Source organism: Cutaneotrichosporon cavernicola (genome assembly GCF_030864355.1).
Source record: "Cutaneotrichosporon cavernicola HIS019 DNA, chromosome: 1".
NCBI classification, from domain to species: domain Eukaryota; kingdom Fungi; phylum Basidiomycota; class Tremellomycetes; order Trichosporonales; family Trichosporonaceae; genus Cutaneotrichosporon; species Cutaneotrichosporon cavernicola.
The window spans coordinates 1,650,186-1,671,144 of record NC_083393.1 but is presented as its reverse complement, the minus strand read 5'-3'; the positions used below and the strand labels follow the sequence as shown (position 1 = coordinate 1,671,144).

Below are 20,959 nucleotides of genomic sequence, written 5' to 3'. Positions count from 1 at the left end.
GATGACCTCTGGCGGAATCGAACCGCCGACCTCATGCGTAACTCGACGCAGTCGTTGAAGACTGGTGCTCGTGTTAAGCATGCGCTCTAACCAGCTGAGCTAAGTGGCCGAGCTGAATTTCGTATTCTTACCTTGAACGAGTTCTGAGACACCCCTCTTTTCCCTGGGGCGATTCTACGTGGTTTGGTGGTTGTCTAAGCCAAGTGCGGTCGTGCGGAATGTCCGAGGTACGTGGGAGGGGGAGAGTGGGACGATTTGGGTCTGGCGTTGCGGAGCAGAGATGTCAATGTGGCAGTGTCATCCGAAGGTTGGAGGTTGGAGTTTCATGCCGGCTCGGCCGATAGGTTATAAACAGCAGGGTATATACCCATACTCGGAAGGAACGGCTTGGTCACAAGAATACATAATAATGCATTGCCACGTTGGTGTATTGTATTCGCCAAGCTTGACTTGTTGCGACCGGATGGATACGGGTACAGCGCTTGTATGTACGAAATTATGAAGCTGACCTGCTCTGGTTATCACCAGAGCCATGTATTGGTAACGCAGCGACGGGAGAACCATCCCAGTTTCAAGCTTTGTTAGCAGTAAACGCGCTGACAATGCCTGCACGCCAATACTCATTGGCGCCACTCCCCGTACACCCGTTTAGGGCCTAGTTAGAGCCGTATTTGTGCACTAGACCAGAATGTCGATTGGAAAACATACACCCACTCTGTGCCGTACGAGTACTGTTAACAAGTTGGGGCTCGGCTGTAGTGCGTGGGCTACCGTGTCCAGACTGTGGCACTCACAAATTGCAACTTGCAACTTCCACATGTCAAGTTACCGTTATCCCTCAGTGTTTTGAATGGAAGAGGAGTAGATAAGTGACATGGGCGGCCTAGCACTCCGCACTCGCGATATCAGTCCATGGAAAAACTCACAACAGCATCGCCTACATCAGTGGTGAAACGGTATCATGGACGCTTGCCATGCGTTCGGCGGGGGTTCGACTCCCTCCTGATGTATACGAAAGCTTGGAGCGTGTCTCCGAGAATTGCTTTTTGATTGTTGGAAGGGTGAAGGGAAGGGAGGTGCGAAGAAACCGCGGCTTTGTTTCGCGGTATTTCAGGCAGCGTCGTGGAGAGAAGGCAGTCACCGTAATGCACAACTGATGAGAGCAGCCGGAACATCCGATATTAGCATATCTAGGATCTGCATACACGCTCAAGCCATGTCAAGGCCGTTATTCCCATGCATGCTTGCAGACTGACCCGTTCACTACCAAACTTTGGGTGGTCGTTGGCCTTGGCAGCAATTATCACGCACAGCGCCACCTCCACCCCGACCTCCACCTTGACCTCCACCGGACTAAAACGCTGACGAAATCTCTTCAACTCGACAATCACCAGCATCACCAACTAGCCATGGGCGTTCACGGCCTCCAGACCTTCCTCAAGGAGAACCGGCAGAGCCTATGCCGCTCGATCGTACTGGACCCAGACGGGGCGAGCACCCGCCCGCCGCTCCCGCTCGTTGTCGATGCGTGGGGGTGAGTCCATTCATTCACAACCGAGCTCACGCAGCATCATCTACCACCTGTACCTTGACGCGCTGCCGTGTGCGAGCGGCGGTGAGTATTTCCAGTTCTATAGGCTAGTCCGGCGCCTCGTACGTGCTTGGCGAACGGTCGGGATCGAGCCTATCTTCGTGTTTGATGGCGCGTCGCCTCCCGAGAAACACAATACCCTACTGGGGCGGATGCAGCAGGGCGTCGAAACCGCCAGACTGTTCTACACTACTCGACCGGAGAGCCGTTCTTCACCGGTGGGACAGAAGGGATATTCTCTATTGCCGCCATTTACCAGCCACACCTTTGCTGCCGCACTTGCCAGCCTCAAGGTCGAGACGCACTTTGTTCCCCGAGGTGAGGCTGATGGCGAATGCGTCGTTCTCGCGGCCTCGATTGGGGGATACGTCCTGGGAAAGGACACGGACTTTGTTATCCTCGGATCGGCGGCCGAGATGAAGGGATACATCCCCCTCGACCTGATGGAATGGGTCGAGGCCGCCCCCGACGCCGACGCCGAGAATAATGGAGGGGGCTTCACGACTGTTTCTGGACGTAAGAAGGGGCGCGCGCGGTCCGCGTCCCGCCTCCTTCCCCGCACATCTGGGGCAACGCTAATCCTTCCCGCCTTCACGAGTGTCGCCTTAGCGCGTCGCCTTCGCCTGCCGACTACCATGCTTCCTCTGCTGGCGAGTTTGGCGGGGAACGACTACTCGGGCGGCGCGGGCATGGGTACCGGCAAGTTCAGTGACCGTATCGACCGCATCGCGCGTATTTTGCGCGAAACACAGGCCCGACCAGGCTCCCATACGGCGGATACGGCATATGAGCTCGTCGCGCGGGTCGTGCGTAAACTCCATATCCGGCCTTATGTCGATGAGCGCGAGCTCGCCGAGACAGTAGAGGCCGTTGTCAACTCTACGATTCAGTACGTTCTTCCTACGCCCGTGTGCTGTGAGGTGTATCCGTTCTGCGGCGAGCTCGATGGCGGGTGCGCAGCGCGCACGTCGCGCGTCGCTACCCCTGTCGAGGGCGAGTTACCAAAGACCGGAGCGCCGGAGGCGTACGCGGCCGCCCAGAGGAGGGGACACCTCAACCTCGTTACGTCTGCGTGGTTACACCCCGACAGGGTGTATTTGTGGGGCGTCCTCGAGAATCCATCCGGTCCCTCGGCGCGGGCAGGGAGGATACCGACCGCAGCGCGACGGGTGACATACGCCATCGTCGATGCGGCATTGGGATTGCGTTGGTCAGGTCCAAGCGACCAGGAACTCGACGTGGCGAGGCAGGACCCCGAAGCCGCCGAGCTACTTGGTGGACTGTCGATCCAGTCGTCCGAGGTCCAAGAGGAAGGGGAGGAACAACTGGAAGTCGAGGCCGAGGCGAACCCGGGCCCGAAACCCGCGGCCAAAGTGCCGGAGGAGGAGGTTTCGCCGCGCCGTGTCGTGACCGAGTACCTGCGGCAGGGGAGCAGCACGCGTGTCGGCGGGCGCGAGCTCGAGCTCCCCCCACCCGAAGATGACAAGGGTCCACTATGCCTCGAGCCCCTTGAGAAACGACTAGAAGCGTATCTCGACGCTCTGGGCGCCAATCCCGCCATTGCCTCCCTCCCTACAAAATTACAACCACTAGCTTGCGCGCTGCGGATATGTGTCCTCTCCTCGGCTGAGTCGGATCCAAACGGCCTTGCCGGTCGCCGCTGGCGTCGTGCCGAGCTCGAATCCGTGGCCCGCGCCGCCATTGGATGCATGCACGGTTGGGACGAGGACGAGGACGAGGAAGACGACGACGCTGTGTCCGTCAAATCGAGTGTAGGGGACGACAACTATCCCCTCCTGACGAACCGGAATGCAGAGCTAGTTTCACAATTCTCAGCGGCATTGCTCGACACGCTGGCGTTGGCGCAGGCGCTCCTCCTCACCCCTGATGAGGGGGAGGACCTGACACACCTCACGCCATACGTGTTCGTCTCGGGGTCTGCTTTACACTCTTTGCTGGGCGGGGTTGAGCCGGCCCGCGGGAGTGGGTGGCGATGGAGCCCGACTTGGGAACATGAGTTGCATCGTACAATCGCGGCTGTGCTTGATGGGACCAAGGACGCGCTGGCCGTCGCTGTGTCCCCGAAGAAGAAGAAGAAGGAGAAGAAGGTGGAGACGAAGGGTACAGGAGGAGGAGGAGGGGGAGGTGGGAGGTTCGATCTGTTGCTCGGCGAGGCGATGTAGGTCGGCGAGGGGATGTAGGTATGTGAAGGGGAGCAGGTGATGCATTGTTCAGCTTGAACGGGCCCCAAGATAAGGAAGAGCCCAAGCGCCTACTGGGCGCGGTCAGCTAGTGATGGTGGACGGGTCAACTGGGGAAGCACTACTGTGCACATCGCACGACCAGCTTGGTATTTTTGCTTTGCCTGCGCCCTCCTTTCCAACCACTGCTCCACCAGCCCACACCCGCCACCAATGCTCACACATGCATGACAAATCTGGCCGTTAACCACAAACATGTATCCAGTGTCCTCTGCTACCGGGCTCGCTTATTGCCACGGCAGACTTGCTACCGACCTCTGCGCCTCCGTGGTATCGTACTTTGGATAGGGAATACTGGTCTAGACCTTGTTTGCGCCGGGCATGGTAGCCGGGTTAACGGGGTCGACGTAACCGCCGCCCGGCGCATTGAACGCGTACGGGTTAGACGGGCCTGCGGGGGTGTCGCCGTAGCTGTACTCCTCGCGGCCGTCCGTGTACCCGCGCGCGTGGTTGTAGTACGCGCCGCCAGCGTCTGGGCCCGGCTCGTGCCGACCGCTCTCGTAGCTCGGGCGCGCGTCCCAGTCATCTCCGCGTGGTCCGCTAGGTGCCGCCATCGAGTTTGTCCACATGACACTGTCGGTTCCGTTGTAGCGCTTGCTCTGGAGAATGCTCATGGTGAACGCCTCGGGGTTCTCGCTGTACACCGAGTGGTAGAGCTTGTGGTCCTTGACCTGGCTCACGCCGTACTTGCGCGTGCAGTAGACGAAGTACGACTGCGTGAGGGCTAAGATGACCCACAGGCCGCCCATGAGCCCGACGTCGGCCCACGTGAATGCGTTGCACAGCAGCCCGCTCTCCTCGGTCAACGTCTGTTGGGCTTGCTGGCTCGCCGTAGCCGATGGCGTGAAATAATCCTTGATGCATTTTGCCATGGCAGCATCATGCCGGACCGCCGAGATGATGATGATGGCTGCCGCAACAATGAACGCGACTAGCGTGATGATGCCATTTATCGCACTGTAGATGCGGAACGTCTTGGTCTTCTCCTGCCTGTCAGCGAAGCGATGCGATGCGGAATATCAAAAGCATGACGCACGCGGAAAGCGCCCACAAAGCCTACGGGCTGTACAGCTAATCCGACGAGACACACGATGGCGAGAATGTACGTCACGAATGGCGGTGTTGCGACGCCCGGCACTGAGGGTTAACTCGTCCGATCGAGGTGGCCAACGCAGCAAGCCGGGTCAAACCCGGAAGACGAGCTTGGGCCTCGCGCACACACTCACCACTCGGTGCGACAAAGCATAGCACGGCAGTTGCGATGGCGACGGCCTGGGGTCAGCTTATTCTTGTCTTGTATCCGCACCGCTTGCTCTGCGATAATCGCGTAGATGCCCGAATTGACCATCGGTACCGCTGCCTGTTAGCTTGCGTTCTTGATTGCATCTCATTGCGCTTTGACCCCAATATCAAGAAAAGCACATACCACAACAGCAGTACCGTGGGTCAATGAGCGACGTCGAGCCTTTTGCCATGTCGTCGTCGTCGTCGATCGAGGGCGGCTGATTTGAGGTGTGCGGGGTCTTTGTGTCGCCCGGGGACGTGACGGTAAGAGAAGGGACCTGGAAGGTGTGGGCGGGTGTGTGCAATGTGGTGGGTCGGTCGGCTGAGATTCTGGGTTGCTGAGCGAGTGGGGGTGTAGTGGTTGTGGGATAGACGTGGTTGTTGTAGTTGTGAGAGTGAGTTGGATCTGGTGTTGTCATCGGGATCGGGGTTGGAAGGGATGCTTTGGGGTTGGTTGGTGGATGTAGGAAAGGCTTTGTAGGCGGGGACGGAGGTTGCTGAGGTACAACGGCGAGACGCGTTCAGAACGAAGGGTGAAATGCAGGACTAAACGATGCCTCACTCAAAGTCAAGCCACCCGCCCAGCACCCAGGTCACCCTCAGTAAAGTAAGGGGTAAAAGGTCCCTCAGGTACAAAGCTGCGCCTCATCTTTGAAGCGGTGCATCGACCACGTGGCTCGACTACGGGCAGTGCGATGCTCGCATGTAACTACATGCGTACGTAGGCTGAGAGCAACCAACAACGAACAACCAAGAGCGCTGTAATACATACCGCAGTTACTTTGAAGGAGGGTAACCCGACGAGTGTCAAGGACGGTGCTGGCTAAGCGGTGGACTTGTTGGTCCGATCAACGCCCCCAACGCAGCTAACGCAGACTAGATTCGCCACTGCCACGAGACCGAGACGAAACGAAACAAACTAAACCAACCAAACCTGAGATCCTCAGAGCTGATGCTGACAGCCACTTGGGTGGTGACGGACACGGCGCGGATGCAGGGTCGGTCATTCAATGGTTGCAGGCAGGAAACCGGAGCTCCGCGCCAGAGAGGGTCGCGGGGCGCCTGTCCCCCCATCCTGAGTGAGCTGACGCCTGAACTCTGCTAATAGCACAGTAGAGAAGGACATTGAGAAATGGGACGTGGCTCCTTCTGATCTGCAGATCGACACAAGGTCCTGTTCTTGGCACGCCAACCCAAACTCACTCCTTTCCGCTTTCCCGCTTCTTCGATCCTCCAGCAACAGTAAGTGGACCAGTTGGATGCTCCCACACCTAGCCCGATCACCTGAACCATCAACTTCCTCAAGGCGACGGCAGACCCCTCTCTCTCTCTGTCAGAACACGGGGCCCTCCCCACGTCGACTTGCAACCAACTTCCTCCACACTTGCACTGCTACTGCCTCTCCCTCTGCCCTGCACTGCCGTGATGCAATGAGCATGTCATCAGACTGCGCTCTACAAACGCCCAAGGGCGTGTCCCCATCTACCCATCGACGCCAGAAGCTTAGGCAGCGGCCTTGCGCTCCTTGAAGTGCGCCTTGCGGACGGCGTCCCGGCGCTGCTTCTTGGCAAGCATGATGTTGAAGCGGTCAAAGTCGGTCGCCTCCTGTACTGTCAGCGGGTTTCTCTGGGATGGGGAAAAAAGGGAGGAGTGTTGTCGTCCAGGCGATGTTTTAACCGCCTAGACCAACACCGCTCGCGACGTCAGACAACATCTATCACTCTGGTCTCGTGATAGGTCCTGCGCCGCTCCTCCCACATTGCCGCAGCAATGTCGACTGTCGGCTCACCTTGCGAACCTCGCGAGCGGCGAGCTTCTTGGCCCAGGCCGAGGCGGCCCACTTCTCAGCGACACCCGACTTGTCGAAAGCCTTCTTGACGGCACCGGTGCCGGCACCGCGGGGGAGCTTGGCAATGGTGTAGGGGGTGAGGATGAGCTTGCGGTAGGGGAAGGCCTGGCGGGGGACCGAGGTCGAGGGGCCGTCGATGAGAGCGCGGTTGTGGTCAATGATCTCGGCGATCACGGCGAGCTTGCCGGCGGACGGGCCGTCGTTGACAAGAACGACACGGCCGACCTCGACGAAACGCTTGAAGGTAGAGGGCTGCGAAGACTGGGGTTAGACCTCTTGTTCTTCCTTGTGGTTGTTGACACGACGCGACAGCGCAAGCGATTTCGGCACGCAGACTGGGTCTCGGACTCGGGCTCGGACTCGACTGTGACTCGACGGGACGGGCGCGCTCGCTCTCTTCTCCTCCTTGTCACCATCTCCTCCCTCTTCGCCACCTTGCCCCAATCCTCCAAACTCCAAACTCGCAACAACATCGCGCCCGTTTCTCCCAGTCTTTGCGCGCCCGTCGATCGCGAGTCGTCCGTCCGAATCGAGTACGCGCGTTCCGATGCTGTCGTCGCTGTTGTCGTTGGGACTCACCATGGCGTCCACTCTATCAGCTTTTGTGCTTGATGGTTGATACAACCCGGATGGCAGTCGTCCTTGCTTGGGACACCGCCAATCCCTCTTGCCACGTGCTTCGCGAAGGGTCCGCTCTGGTTGGGACGGAATCAATTCCAAAACTTAACGCCGACAATGATTTCACGACTTTGGTGCCTGTCAATGATCCCGAAGGGAGACGTTTGTGACGTCAGGTACAAAAGGAGTCGCATTATTACACTGAACGCCTGGCTCATATCATTGTCATATCTGATGACGTAAGCAGGCTGAATGATCTCCTGCCCAACTGCCCAACAACTTGTCAATAAAGGCAAGATAGGGTGGAAGCCCGTATACGACTCTTGGAAACCATCAGCCTAGGCGTGACCTCTACGCACAACGAACAAACTTGCATTCCTCTGCGCATCATGCCCAGCGCCTCTGGATCTGGGTGGCAGTGCACATCGACACGTGATGAACAGCAGCCACGGCGCAGCCAAGACCGCAACTCAGTCCCCGCTTGCATTCTTGCCTAGCTGCCATTCGCCTCTAGGCCCCGACCCATCCTGCATCAGTAGAAGCAGCTCCTGACCATCGAACAATGTGCCACTTGGTCGTCCGTCGCTCATCTGAACCAACGACGTCTACAGACAATGGATGACGCGGCTGAGGCACATTTCAATTCCTATTTGGGTCTACTTGTGCAACAATGCAACACCGTGAAATTTGTCTGGGCCTTTGACACTGTTGCTGTTGGCATGCTCCCAGCTGACACAATGCATGTGATTCGAGCATCGAATGGTAGCGGGTCTGAGGGCAGATGACGTGGGCAAGTAGCCATGCCCTCAGCTCTCTTCTCTCCTTGGCTGTCTTGGGTTGTGTTCTGACTACATTCCGCAAGCCGAGTAACGGTGGCGGAAGTGACGGCGGCGACGTCAGAGACGGGCGGGTGGAGCTGCTGCGCGTGAACTTAGACAAGCCACTCCATTATGATGATGCGCCATGGCGGAGGTTAACTTGTCATCTGTTGCAATAAGCTGCATGTGATTATGATCAGGCGTTTGCAAGCAAACGAGGGCGGAGAAGGGCAAAGGGTGACGGAGAATAGACTGTTGGAGGTTTAAGCAAGAGGGTAAGAAGAGAATGAGATGGTTGTGCCTGGGTGATATTTGTGATGAGAGGATCAGGGTTATTGCAGGGTCACAAGGGGAAATCTAGCTGAATCCCCCTTGACCTCCTCGGTGTTGGTTTGAAACTTTAGCTCAATGAGGGTGTGAGAAGTGAGAACAAGGTGTCACTGATCACTGATCCACTGATCCACCGTGCTATCCATCGATTCAGAAACAAGGTCATCAGAACCAAAACCAACAATCTATCAAAAGCTGGCTACCAACACAATCCCAATCAGCCCGTCCTCGACCTAGAACGCAATCACATCCTCCTCCTTTCTCAATTCCTCAACATCTCTCCTCTTCCTAAATATTCTTCAACTAGCACCAACCCACCACCTACCACCCTACCTCGCTTCCCCCGTTTATCCTCCTAGCCGCCCACCACTGTCCGGACCTGGACACCAGAACAAGGCCGAATCTTTCCCCCAGCAACCGAGCTACCCCGGCCTTCTTGTTCTTGTCGTCACCCCAACCCTCAGCACCCTACTACGCAACCGCAGGCCCCTAATTGTCACCGAACACCAAGGCATTACTCGTTTGTGTAACTGGCCAGATCAAGTGCAGTACGCTGGCCATCGACTCTTAACCCCCTCTACGCCCATCTACCGTGGCCTCCCTCATCCATACGGCCGTACGCCTCTCCTGCGTTGACCCCGCCTTTGCCAGGAACCCCCGTTCAGCCAGCGTCCTCTCACGCTTTCATTTCCCTTGCAGCCCACCTGTCAAGTACTTGGTGCTCGCCAAGCCTTCCTCGATCTTCTTCCCTTCCAACGTCAGGGCCCCGGACAACCCCACAGTGCGCCACATCCAATCCCGTTAATTCATCTATTTCATCTAATCACTCAATCATCGCCTTCATCATCAACTACAACACCGAGACCCACTCTTTCCTTGCCGTCCAACCCCCCTTTATCTGCTCAGCTCTTTGACAATCACCGCCAACTCACAACATGACCACTCAAATGTCGCAGACAGCGACTCCACCAGCTACCGTGCCCGAGTCGACAACTCCAAAGGTATGCTCTTAACAACCAAGGCCTTCTCCGATGTTTACTCACATTAGATCCATCTCCGCGTCCTCATCATCTCTGGGAAATACCACATCTTTTCGTTCGACCCGGAGACGACTGTTGGCCGCGCCGTAAGTCTCAACGTCGAGAGGGGTGCATGAATGTGCTTTCTCTTCGCCCTCTGGACTCTGCTGACCAACAGAAAGAGCTCATCTGGAGCATGTGGCCTTCTGGTGCGTCCGCATCTAACGAGCTGTGCAAACTGGCTAACCCACAGAGTGGACCGAACCCGCCCAGCCCCCAGCCCCGTCGTGGATGAAAGTCCTCTACTCTGGTCGTGTGTTGGCCGATGACTCCACGCTACTTTGTGAGTGCGAGCACAGCATTGGACGCTAGGAAGGACGACACAGACGGGGCCGTCGCAGGCGCAGTGCACGAGTGGATCAAGGAGGAGACGTATGACTGAGCGTCGAGGTAAACAGATCGCCTCGCCTTCACTTGTGTTTGGCTCCAGATGACTACGTCTGCTCCGTCCTTGCCCTACCCGCCGCTCCCGTGCTAACCGCAGCCAACAACATCCCCATCTCGAGCTCCAATAACAACCCCACTGTCGTTCATCTCAGTGTACGCTCGTTCAGCGTAGACGAGACAGAAGGTGCGTTGACCCAGCCAGGAGCGAGCTAACGTCAGACGACAAGAAGCACGGCGCCATCAAGCGCACGACCACGCGCTCGTCCAACCGCCCAGCACACGCAGAGGAGGAGGTCGGTGGCTGCAAGTGCGTCATTCAGTAACCCTCGCGCTCGCGCTCGCCCCTCTCGTATCTCGTTTCGCATTACCTCGTTTCGCATCGCCCTTCGTTATACCAAACACCCCCAACCGCGCACTACAGCTCCCGCGCGGCCGCCCGATCCGTCTTGTACCCCTCTTGTTGTCGTCTGTACGTCTCCCCAGTTACGAACTCTCCAGTCCTCAGGCATGCCCCCGGCTCGTATTACACTCGGCTTCGGTTGCTAAATGCATCTACATGAGCTCGCGGCAATTCCGCGGCGGACACTAAACGCTGATCTGCGGAAGGAATTATGCTACACAGAGACACATACACTGCTCTCACGCATCGCTGGACGCGGAGGGACCCATGGCCTCGGCGGCGGAAGGACCCACAACCTCGGGCGCGGACCCGTGGGGAGCCGGGGTTGCCACACGCGAGCGCTTGGCCTGCTCCATTTCTTCACTCTCCCCAGATGCAGGGCTACCCATGCGCGACCGCTTAGCCGGGCGGTCGGAATGCGACGATGACCCACGCATATTGGGCGGGCGCAACCCCCCATCTCCCTCGTCATCTGCGCCCTCGTCCATGTCCCCTCCATCTCCCCCTTCCTCTTGCACCTTCCCTTCCCCTTCCCCGTGTCCCCCTTGGTTCTGGCTCCCATCCTCGGAATCCGAATAATCGGAATCACCACCCACAGTCAAGCGGATCGTCTGCCCGCTCAGCGCCAACGCTTCAGCCTCCGTCTTGGACCGCAGCATGTGGACGTGCGCCCACTCGCCCTCGCCATTGACCCACGTCGCGTCGTCGGGTGTCACAGCCAGCGGTTTTTCCCCCGCGGCCGGCGGGATTGCCCATCCCAACTCGCGGCTCAGATAGGTCACGATACTGTCTGCGTCGCCGAGAAGCATGATGTCGGGACGCATATGCGTGACAGGAGTGAGGTTGATGAAGATCTGAGGGACGGAGTGTGGGATGTGTGCTGGTGTCAGCGCCGCCACGAATGCGTCCCAGGCAACCTGAACGTAGCAGCAGCGATACAGGCAGCCTGAATGCAGCCTCGCCTCACTCACACAACACCTCGCTCACAGGTGCGACCTTGAGACTGGTCCCAATGATGACGAGGAGATCGACCACCTCCCTATCGCGGAACAGGCATTCGTCAAACTCCGACTCGAGGGCCTGCCCGAAAAAGACAATGTCGGGCTTGATGATGCCCGGCTCGCCTTTATCCCACGGATCAAAGTCCGAATCGCTGTCATCGTCCCATTCCGTATTCTTCTTCGGCTTCCTGGCGCGGTTGGCCTTGGCAGCGGCAATCTGGGTGTCGCGCTCAGCACTGCAGGTGGGACAATATGGGATCCGCTGTTCCATAATATACTCCTCGATAGCTTGGCCTGGTAACTTGGCTTTGCAGCGGAGACATGACGCTGTCTTAAACGATCCATGACATTGGAGTACCCGCGTAACCCCAGCCTGGCTCTCGAGTGTATCGATATTCTGAGTGTAATTCCGCAGTAGCGTTCCCCGATCTTCGAGAAGTTTGATCCATCGATGACAAGGCGACGGGACAAAGTTGCTGGGATAGATCTGTTTGGCGAACGAGTAGAATACCATTGGATTTTCGCGGAAGTAGGAGATGTCAAACATCTGCTGTGGGTCGTCGAGGTCGTACTTGCCCTCGGCTTGGAGATTTGCGTAGAGGCCTGTAGAGGAACGAAAGTCTGGGATACCGCAGGATGTAGAGATGCCGGCGCCGGAGAGGACCATTATCCGTTTCGCATTGCGAAGGAGGTCGACGGCGTCCGAGACGGTGTTGTATTGTTCCAACTTTGAGCGCCGGCGCAATACCCGCGACAAAGCCATCTTGACAAAGGGGAGGAGGAGGAGGTCGGGTGTAGAGGCTTCGCGGAGGTGACGTGGCTTGGCGTCAATGGCGGTATTTGGTTACGACTTACAGGAACAATACCAAGCCCGATGAGCAACTTGCGCAGACTCTGGCCTTCGGACAGATACCCGCGAAGGAAGTTGACCAATCCATCTTCCTTCAACTGTGTCACCAGCTCGGCAACTTGGTCATCTGTATATCCACCCTCGGCTTATGTCAGTCCAGTAGTGAATAGACAAACCTTCCTGCACAAGGGCCTCGTATTCTTCCTCTGCGAGCGACTCGTCAGAATCTGAAAACTCGTCACTGTCGACATTATACGTGTCGCCTGGAGTCACGTGTTTGTGTCCGTGTTGTTCATGCTCATGCTGATGCACAGGCTCGCGTGTGGCCGCCTCATTAGCGCGCGCCACAGGCGCTACAGGTCGCCCTGCGCCAGGCGATGGGGTCATGGGAATATAAGAGATTGGGTCGGGTTCGGGATGCGGTCCGGATGACGGGATGACGGAGGATGTGGTTGTGAAATCGGTGACCGGTGGCCAGTGACGGCCGTGGCGACCGTGGGTGAGTTGAGGGATAGGGTAACCGGTACCCGTTCCAGTAACGTGGGTTTCTCGGTGCCTGTTTAAGCCCGCTGCCATTCCGCCATGTTTCACCGCATCTCTCCGTCGCAATCGACCCATCCGCTGGCGCGTGCTTTGCCGAGACCAAGCGCCAATGATTCAAGCAAAGCGCCCAACGCAGACACGGGTACGGCACGGTTCGCTTTCGCGGCCAAAGGTTGGCGGGTCGGGTCCACCGATGAATGCGGCGTTGACTTGGCGGCCTGACGGGGCGCACGGGCGCATGGGCTGGCCCCGACAATTGCCTCCGCGCTCCCCGGCTTCGGTTCGGTAAATCTCTCCACGCGACGTTGCGATGACGACTGGTGGACTGCGGTCTGTGTTATATGCAGAGGCCGTCTGTCACGGCAAGGCGCTGAATACGTTGCTTGCAACCTGATTGCCACGTTTGCCAGTTTGTTCTCACGCGCCACCGAGTAGGCAGGGTATTCTGGAGTATGAACGCGGTGAACGCGTCGGACCGTCGGCCCACGATTGAAGCGGGGCACCACTACTATACAGCTATACATGAGAGGAATTGTGACCCTGGAACAACTGGCGTCTACAATCTCAGGGTTATCTAGGAGGAAAGGGAGGGGGGGCGTCGTAAGGGGGATTGGTGTAACGTAGTGGGTGGATCGAGTGGATTAGATTCCAGCTCTAATGACAAGTGAGACAAGAGAGACAAGAGAGACAAAAGATAGACAAGAGAGATACAAGATCTGCAGCCTGTATAATGTGGTCGGGCTTTGGTCAGATGGACATTGTTTGAGGGAGAGATGGAGAATTCAGAATTCAGAAGCGAGAATCCAGAAGCCGCCAGGCCTCGGTGAGTAGGACTTAACAGGCCCGCACCCCGTTTGATTCGGTGATGATCCTGGACACCTACCTACCTTTATGGCACCTGGCACCTGGATCTCATCGAGTCCCGATGGTCAAGGAGCATCAGGATATCAGGAGTAATGGAGGGATTACGTAGTAGTACAGTAAGACTATGTCTGGTCCGCAACCTACATCTAAAAGCTTGACAATTTACATTTACAGCATCAGTTCCATGGTATGGTATTGTATGGCATAGCCTAGCCCTAGTCACTTTTTAAAATTGTCGTAAAGTAGATGTAATCCTAGACGGCCTAAACCTTTGTTTAAACTCGTCCGCTCATTCAGTTGTCCGATCTTGCAGCACATCCCACAACCCACGTCTGCCCTCCGGTGCCCAGATTACACCAAAACCCCACCAAAACTCCACCAACCCACCGACCGACCCCACCGGCAAACATCATCGCACCACCCCTTTCATCCTTGCATTCTTGCATTCTTGCATCCTTGCATCCAACATCATCGCACTTTATCATCGCACTTTATTCGCATCGCATTGCACACGCACATCCGCTAGCATAGCATATCCGCATCGCTCACTTGACATTCCTCCGGCTCCGACGCAGTCACCTCGTTTCGCTGTGGACCCTATTGCGGCATTAGGCCCAATCTACGACCACACCGGATTTCCGAGGCCGAGGGACGCTCAAAGGCTCGGTTGCGGGGTCCGGGTCCAGCTCCACACCTTGAATCCTTGGATCCTTGGAACGTCGGCATTTGTTATCCAATTATCCTATATCAAGGCGCTCATCGAACCTAGTGTTGTGTTGGGGCTGTTGAATAACCCTGTTGATCTGGGTTGTGCATTGGTCCAAGGATCGTACAGCAGACCCTGGGTGTATCATTCAAGGAGACCATCAACAGGCGACAAGGCTAATCGCACGAGACAACCTTGCTTGTTTAAGCGGATACGTCTACCAAGTTACAAAGTCATTCAATCCTAAGCCCCACCCACCACCACCACCTTAATACAGCTTCCCTTCTCCTCCCCCCTCTCTCCCCTCTTCGGCGCCACCATAATCAACACACCACTCTCACATACAAGGCATTGCATCTACACTAGCGCTCATTTCTTCTTGCATCGACACATTACTCTCCTCTCCATTGTCCATCGACCATTAATCACCTTCCTCTCCCGGTTCCCGCAACGGCTAATTCTCGTTTTAGTTGTTACGCCCCAACTAGCCCACTCGAGTGGCTAGCGATCAATGACCCAACGGAGCCGTCTGGGTACATACACACACGGTCCAGGATCTGGAGGTGCCCAACCATCAACGGGCAAACTAGTCTCGAGTCATGAAGGCTAAGACAACGACTAGTAGCACACTCGCAGCACGGCCCCTCATTTGAACGCAATTGAACAGCCTCCAACCCCATACAACAACACACACACACACACACTCACCGCTCTCCACTCTCACCCGTGATACCTTCCTCGCCCTCCCCAACCCTCGCCAAGACGCACCCGAGAAACCTTCCTTTCTCATTACTCGGCTTCTCTCTCATTCTCTCTCATTCTCTCCCACTCCCATCCCAACACTCTTGAAGAGCGATCTCGCCTCTCTTCTTGTCTGGACTCTCACCCTCCTCACCCTCCCCCTCCCGACCCCCTCTTGACAGGAGCACCGGGACAAGCCTCGACTGCAGCGCACCCCACTCCCAGCCCGCGCGATGGGCAGCAACCCTCCCATCACAGCGGTTCCCTTCTCCCTAGCGCAGCCCAAGGTCCACATCGCCCGCTACCTCGACTCTGTTCGACCGTACGCCCGCGAACATGCGAATCGCGGAACTAGATACTTTCTTCGCTCGCGAAGAGGTGGCGACCACCTGTCCGAGGAAGACTGGAACCCAGCCTACCTCCCTCCCACCGATCCTCTTGCCTCTGAGCGCGCAACTCTCTCCGCTTTCCTCCAGTCATTATCCACGCCAGGTGCGTCGACTTCCCAGTTGTCCGACTTTGCGGCCAAAGGAAGCGTCCTAGTGGACTATATGCGCCCGCGTGTGCGTGACAATACCAAGATGGTCGACCACGAGCGTGGGAAGCGTCCCTTTGGCCGTGGGGCCTCTGCACTGCGCATCTCGCCCTACCCAATGCGCAATAGTGTCAAGACTGGAGATGTGGCAACTGGGGGCGATCACTACGCTGGCTTGGGCCTCCACCATCAGCCACAACCACCACAACCACCACAACCACAACGGTACAGCCCTGACTTGGGCTTGCACAACCGTGCTTTCCTCCCTGATGGTATGTTGCAGCTTCGTTTCAACGCTCCTGGAGCCCAACTGACGCGCAGCCTCGGCAGCACCGGTGGCTCCATTGGGCATCGAATACGCCGCAGCCCACTCACATGCCCTATCTCCGCGGGAAGGCAATGTTCGGTCATCTGGTGTATCTCGAACATCACCAAAGCGCGTATCGCCGCTGGATGTGAGCCGCAGCCTGATGTGCCAAGACGTAGTCAACGCAGCGCTCTCCAGACAGTGTGTAAGTGTCATTTGCGGATCCGGCGCCCCGGCTAACGACAGATTGCGCGCCCGGGGATCTTTGCGCGTGGCGTCACTTCTCAGCCGATCAAGGTCGCGGGAAGTCAACAACAACGTGAGTGAAATTCGGGACTTGTTGCAAGGGAAAGTCGTGCTGACCTTTTCACAGCCTCTACAGGTGTGCCGTCCTACCAGATGGACGAAAGGCTTCTGCTTGGCCTGATGTCGAACAGGGCACAGGAGCAGGCGCCACCCCCTTTACCAAGCATTCAGCAAACGCCTCATTCACACACAACATTGGGAAACTTGCGCATGGGCTCGTCCACACCATGGCCGCTCTCGCGCCCCTATCAAACTCAACAGCGGACTCCCCCTGCAACGTCTTCGCTCCCACTCGAGGATCCGTCGCTCCTCGACGCGATGCTTCCGTTCTACCCCTCGCGCGACCGGAGCGGAACACAATACCAACGGCTGCCGACTCCTCCATCTGCGCTGGCGAGTTTCCTTCCCACCGATCTCTCGAATCTAGTCTCGCCAATCGAACCTACGTCGTCACCGCTTGACACGTTTGAGACCATGAACTCGAATGTGCCTCAGGCAAGCGAGCAGAGGGCGGTCTCAGCAGATCCTCCTCGCTGGGACTCGTCCCCAGACGCTTTTGACTGGGGCCGGCCGGGTTCAGCTCCGCCATCCAAACTTGCTCAAACGCCATCCAACGAAGCGGCTCATGGACGGTTGCCCACGCCATCCTTTGCTCAGGCGGGGTTCCGGGATCTCTTTACAGGGTCCAGCGACCCGGTTCCAATCGGCAGCGGCACTCTTGCTCCGCTCCAGCAGCAACCTGCCAAACCGCCAGTCGACTTTGCCTATACGCTTCGTCCCAACGACTACGACTTTGGCCTCAAGTGGCCAGGCTTTCCAGACGCGTCCAACTGGGACATGTCGCCTCAGACTCACCACCCTGCACCGTACACGTACGGGTACAGTCCCCAGGCGCAGGTCGAGCCTGCCACGTCTCTGCTCCCCACTTCGGGTCTCTCTGGCTCGTCACCGTTTCCCTCTTGGCACGACGCGTACAGTCCCCAAGACTCGGCGCGTGACGAAGCGCCAGTTCCACCAGCCTTTGCGGCCCATGGCTACCTGTAATGGACACTCGCCGTCTTTCTCATTCCGATTCCGTCATCATCGCATTCCATCTGTGCTCGTTCCCCGTCATCTGTACCACCCTGCACACACACACATCATCGCACGCAGCGTAACGACCCACGTCACATTTATCCAATCATTCCTATGTATTGTAGCTGCCGCACAGCGTCTTGTCATGACAAATACAACCTTTTTTCTGTCAAATGCTCGAGTCCCGTCTAGATTGTAACGCTCACGCTTGGCGTCGAAGCATTGTAGAGCAGCTTCTCTCTCACTCGCGTCTCGCTTCGCGGCCCATGCCCTGTGATCCTGCATGATGGAAGTGTCTCCCATGCCCTACCCTGCACCTACACATGCGTACCCTCAACACATTCCCAATCTCTCATCGCAACCTCACGGGTCTCCCCCACCTCCCGCGCCACTGACCTGCCCACCCTGGGGCAGCCTGTACTATGCGTCGAGTGCGCTAGCGGTCAACCGCGCAATCTCGTTCTCGATCTCGCCCAGCGCTACCGCGAGCGACCGGGAATCGTCATACTTGCGCTGCGCATTCGCTTCCGCAATAAACGATCTAATATCAGCCTATCCCTGTAATCGACGCACTCAAGCTGTGCCTGCTGTTCGAGCAACGGTTGCAGAGCGCGCGCAACATCCTCGGCCGCGTCCTCGGCAATCCCCTCAGCCCGCAATACGTCGGGCAAGCGCTGCTCCACGACGACCATGGTTCGCGCCTTTGCGGCCGCCGCGCGCCGCTGTAGCCGTGGGAGTTCTTGCGCAGTCACCGCCGCACGCGCGAGGAACTCGGCCGCGCTGCGTGCCAGCGCCCGCTGGACTGCCGCCTGCGAGCCCCCCGGTTCGCATGGAGCCGCGCTCACGCGCTTTGCGAGGGTGTCGTACTGTCCCAGCAGGGCGAGGAGGTTCTTGTGCGTGTTCAGGAGGGTGGTGGATGGGTCCGTATCCTCCGAGGCGCGCTGGAGGTCCGCCACGCCCGCCTCGAATGAGGGGAGGAGGCCTGTGACCTCGGCCTGCAGAGAGCGGAGGGCGGCGTACAGTCGCGCAAAAGGGGTGATGCTTGTCCGGTCCACAATCTTCTGCTTGCGCCTGCGGTCAGCTTGGAGGTTATGGATACCCACGAGACAGTCGCCCAGCATTCGCGACACACGCGCACACCCTTGACTTGCACCTCCTGCGGCTGCTGCGGGAGGGGGATGGTGCGTTGTGGTTCGTCGTTGGTTGTCGTGGAGGATGTGTCGCTCAGTATGCTGCCCGAGCGGTGGCGGTGGTGCCGTGAGGGCCGAATGGCGACTGGTTCCTTCTCCTGGTCGAGACTCATCCAGCCGACGAATCCTTCGTCGACCTCCTCGCCGCGACCTGTGCGCCAGTCTGCCACGAGAAGGAGAGAGCACTTGTGCCGCCTCGTTCCAGGTGGCAGCTCGCCGCCATCAGCGAACAGCTGCATCTGTACAGCCAAGAGCGCTGGCGGAGTGGGGGCGAGGGAGCACACAATGCGCCCACACAGTCGACAGTGGTGTTTGCGTGTGCTGAGGCTGAATGCCGCCGCACAGATACGGCACTTGCGCACTTCGCTATCTGGTTCCCACTTGACGATGCGCTGTTCTTCTGCGCGTTTGCGCGCCTCCTCTGGTCCCGGCCCTGCGGCAGCCTTGAGTCCCTTCCACACTTGCCGAGGCTTGAGGCTGTCAACCACATCGTCCATGTTAACCTGTGGACGCGCATTGACGATCGAGCTCAACGAGAACGAGCTGCTTCCCGATCGTGCCATCGGCGAAGTCTGGGTCGAGGGGTTGAAATGCAAGTCCACGAGCTGGAGTTAGTACGGTACGCTCCGGACTGTAGAGAAACGTACCTTGGCCCATCGTCGATTCAGCCTCCCTTCCTCCTTGTCGCGCTCCGAGGCATTGGCCTTGCGCGCAGCTACGAAATCGATACTCCGGTCCCGCCGGACTCCGCTCGGCTGGAACCCAATCTTGTACGGTGTGCCGCGCGCCCGCCGGCTACTTGTACTTGCGGCCGAGGGCGCGGGTGAGGTTGATAGGGGAAAGGGAAAGCTACTGGCTCGGGTATGGCTGGATCGCCCGTCGAACGAGTTGGCGCGCTGGAACGCCGCGGCCGTAGGTGACGGCGAGAGGGTGCGGGCATCTGGACTCGAGTCGCTCAGAGGAAGTGGGGTGGGAGGAGCAGATTCGCGGACTAGGCGACGTGCGTTCGCTGGTGCAGGCGGGCCGAGTCGCCGCGCATTTGCTGGCGGAGCTGGAGGGGCTAGTGTGGGAGCGGAGGGTGGACCGGGGACGGGGAGGGGTGATGGAGCGGGAGCGAGAGCGGTGGGTGGTTGGGAGACGGACGAGTCGCGACGTGATGCGTGCGAGTCCCGCTTATTCACGCGCGGCGCGAATGGCAATTCGCCAGGCGGTGGGCTCGATGTACCGTTCACCCCCGGCCCCACCTGGCTTCCATTCCGGCTATGCGCTCCGCGCGCGATTACGCCATTCAACTCTTGTCCCACTGTCGAAGCGACATTAGCCACCCCACTTAGGGTGTTTGAGATAAACTCTCGTCCCCTCCCCTCGCCCCTTGGTGCAAGCGCACTCAACCACTGGTGAGCAGCAGCAACAGCGGCACCGCTCTGCGCTGCTGCCGACGACGCCCGCGCTCTCTGTGGTTCTGGAGGGACGGACGCAAGCAGCGCCGACGCACTTGCAGTACTGCTTGGCCGGGGTTGGTTGCCAAACGCGCGTCTGGGCGGGTTGGCTCCGCCTGGCTGAGCCATGGTGATGGTATGGAAGAAGGTAGGTGGCGAGTTGGCCGCGTGTCTGGTAGCTGGCAGTTGGTAGGTAGCTGGTGGAGGCCCTTTTGGTCCCGCTTGATGTGAGATGGCCCCGCATTTGGAGGATTGCAATTGTTCAATTGTTCCTGTCAATATTGCTTATCGACTTACGATTCAACATTCAACATAACATGGGTCGCTCTGCCAAGTTTAAGAAGCGCCCTACGATCAAGGAACGCGAGACGCGCAAGAGGACCAAAGCGGCTACGAGGCCTGTGACGCCCCCTCCCAAGGCCGAGGAGCCGAGCGACAAGGCGGCAGCGGACAAGGCCAAGAAGAGGAAGATGATGCGCGCCAAGGCTGATAAGGTGGGTTGGGCAGAGAGGGAGGAAGGTGTTGGGTGTCAGTGAATCCTTGAGATGGATTCAGCTGTTGGGAGTTTGGCAAGCTGACGACAGAAAGCCAAGGCTTGAGCCTGCGATTGATCTAGCCTGCACACACTGCGATACATACCCGGTATGGATACCCGTCTCACACACGACCCAAGCTGACGTCTCTAACCCACCAAGGCGTTCTGACCCATCCCGGGCATCTGGCTTTGCGAAACGCGTCCGCGACCTCCGCGATCTCCGCGATCTCCGCGATCTCCGCGACTCCGAC

General features: G+C 58.0%; 7 protein-coding genes across 7 annotated transcripts; 3 read left to right on the top strand and 4 right to left on the bottom strand.

Moving 5' to 3' along the window:
- Positions 1-1,409: 1,409 nt before the first annotated feature.
- On the top strand, positions 1,410-3,774 carry CcaverHIS019_0106170 (uncharacterized protein; the record flags this gene model as incomplete). Its single annotated transcript, XM_060602311.1, has 2 exons — positions 1,410-1,534; positions 1,569-3,774. The coding sequence occupies 2 exons, from the start codon at positions 1,410-1,412 to the stop codon at positions 3,772-3,774; spliced, it is 2,331 nt and encodes a 776-aa protein (XP_060453165.1).
- A 377-nt stretch (positions 3,775-4,151) lies between these two features.
- On the bottom strand, positions 4,152-5,327 carry CcaverHIS019_0106160 (uncharacterized protein; the record flags this gene model as incomplete). Its single annotated transcript, XM_060602300.1, has 5 exons — positions 4,152-4,838; positions 4,889-4,989; positions 5,079-5,124; positions 5,159-5,208; positions 5,279-5,327. The coding sequence occupies 5 exons, from the start codon at positions 5,325-5,327 to the stop codon at positions 4,152-4,154; spliced, it is 933 nt and encodes a 310-aa protein (XP_060453164.1).
- A 1,312-nt stretch (positions 5,328-6,639) lies between these two features.
- On the bottom strand, positions 6,640-7,567 carry CcaverHIS019_0106150 (uncharacterized protein; the record flags this gene model as incomplete). The annotated part of the gene is made up of 3 exons (XM_060602289.1): positions 6,640-6,741; positions 6,926-7,246; positions 7,565-7,567. 3 exons carry the CDS (start codon positions 7,565-7,567, stop codon positions 6,640-6,642), a joined length of 426 nt encoding a protein of 141 aa, XP_060453163.1.
- Positions 7,568-9,686: 2,119 nt separating this feature from the next.
- Positions 9,687-10,540, top strand: CcaverHIS019_0106140 (uncharacterized protein; the record flags this gene model as incomplete). The annotated part of the gene is made up of 6 exons (XM_060602278.1): positions 9,687-9,752; positions 9,800-9,877; positions 9,949-9,979; positions 10,024-10,113; positions 10,315-10,401; positions 10,437-10,540. 6 exons carry the CDS (start codon positions 9,687-9,689, stop codon positions 10,538-10,540), a joined length of 456 nt encoding a protein of 151 aa, XP_060453162.1.
- Positions 10,541-10,856: 316 nt separating this feature from the next.
- SIR2 (uncharacterized protein) lies at positions 10,857-12,855 on the bottom strand (the record flags this gene model as incomplete). Its single annotated transcript, XM_060602267.1, has 4 exons — positions 10,857-11,497; positions 11,589-12,438; positions 12,474-12,613; positions 12,645-12,855. 4 exons carry the CDS (start codon positions 12,853-12,855, stop codon positions 10,857-10,859), a joined length of 1,842 nt encoding a protein of 613 aa, XP_060453161.1.
- A 2,700-nt stretch (positions 12,856-15,555) lies between these two features.
- CcaverHIS019_0106120 (uncharacterized protein) lies at positions 15,556-17,514 on the top strand (the record flags this gene model as incomplete). The annotated part of the gene is made up of 4 exons (XM_060602256.1): positions 15,556-16,129; positions 16,179-16,369; positions 16,411-16,483; positions 16,538-17,514. The coding sequence occupies 4 exons, from the start codon at positions 15,556-15,558 to the stop codon at positions 17,512-17,514; spliced, it is 1,815 nt and encodes a 604-aa protein (XP_060453160.1).
- Positions 17,515-17,964: 450 nt separating this feature from the next.
- Positions 17,965-20,302, bottom strand: PEP7 (uncharacterized protein; the record flags this gene model as incomplete). Its single annotated transcript, XM_060602245.1, has 5 exons — positions 17,965-18,085; positions 18,118-18,615; positions 18,648-19,339; positions 19,382-19,785; positions 20,230-20,302. 5 exons carry the CDS (start codon positions 20,300-20,302, stop codon positions 17,965-17,967), a joined length of 1,788 nt encoding a protein of 595 aa, XP_060453159.1.
- Between the last annotated feature and the right edge of the window lie 657 nt (positions 20,303-20,959).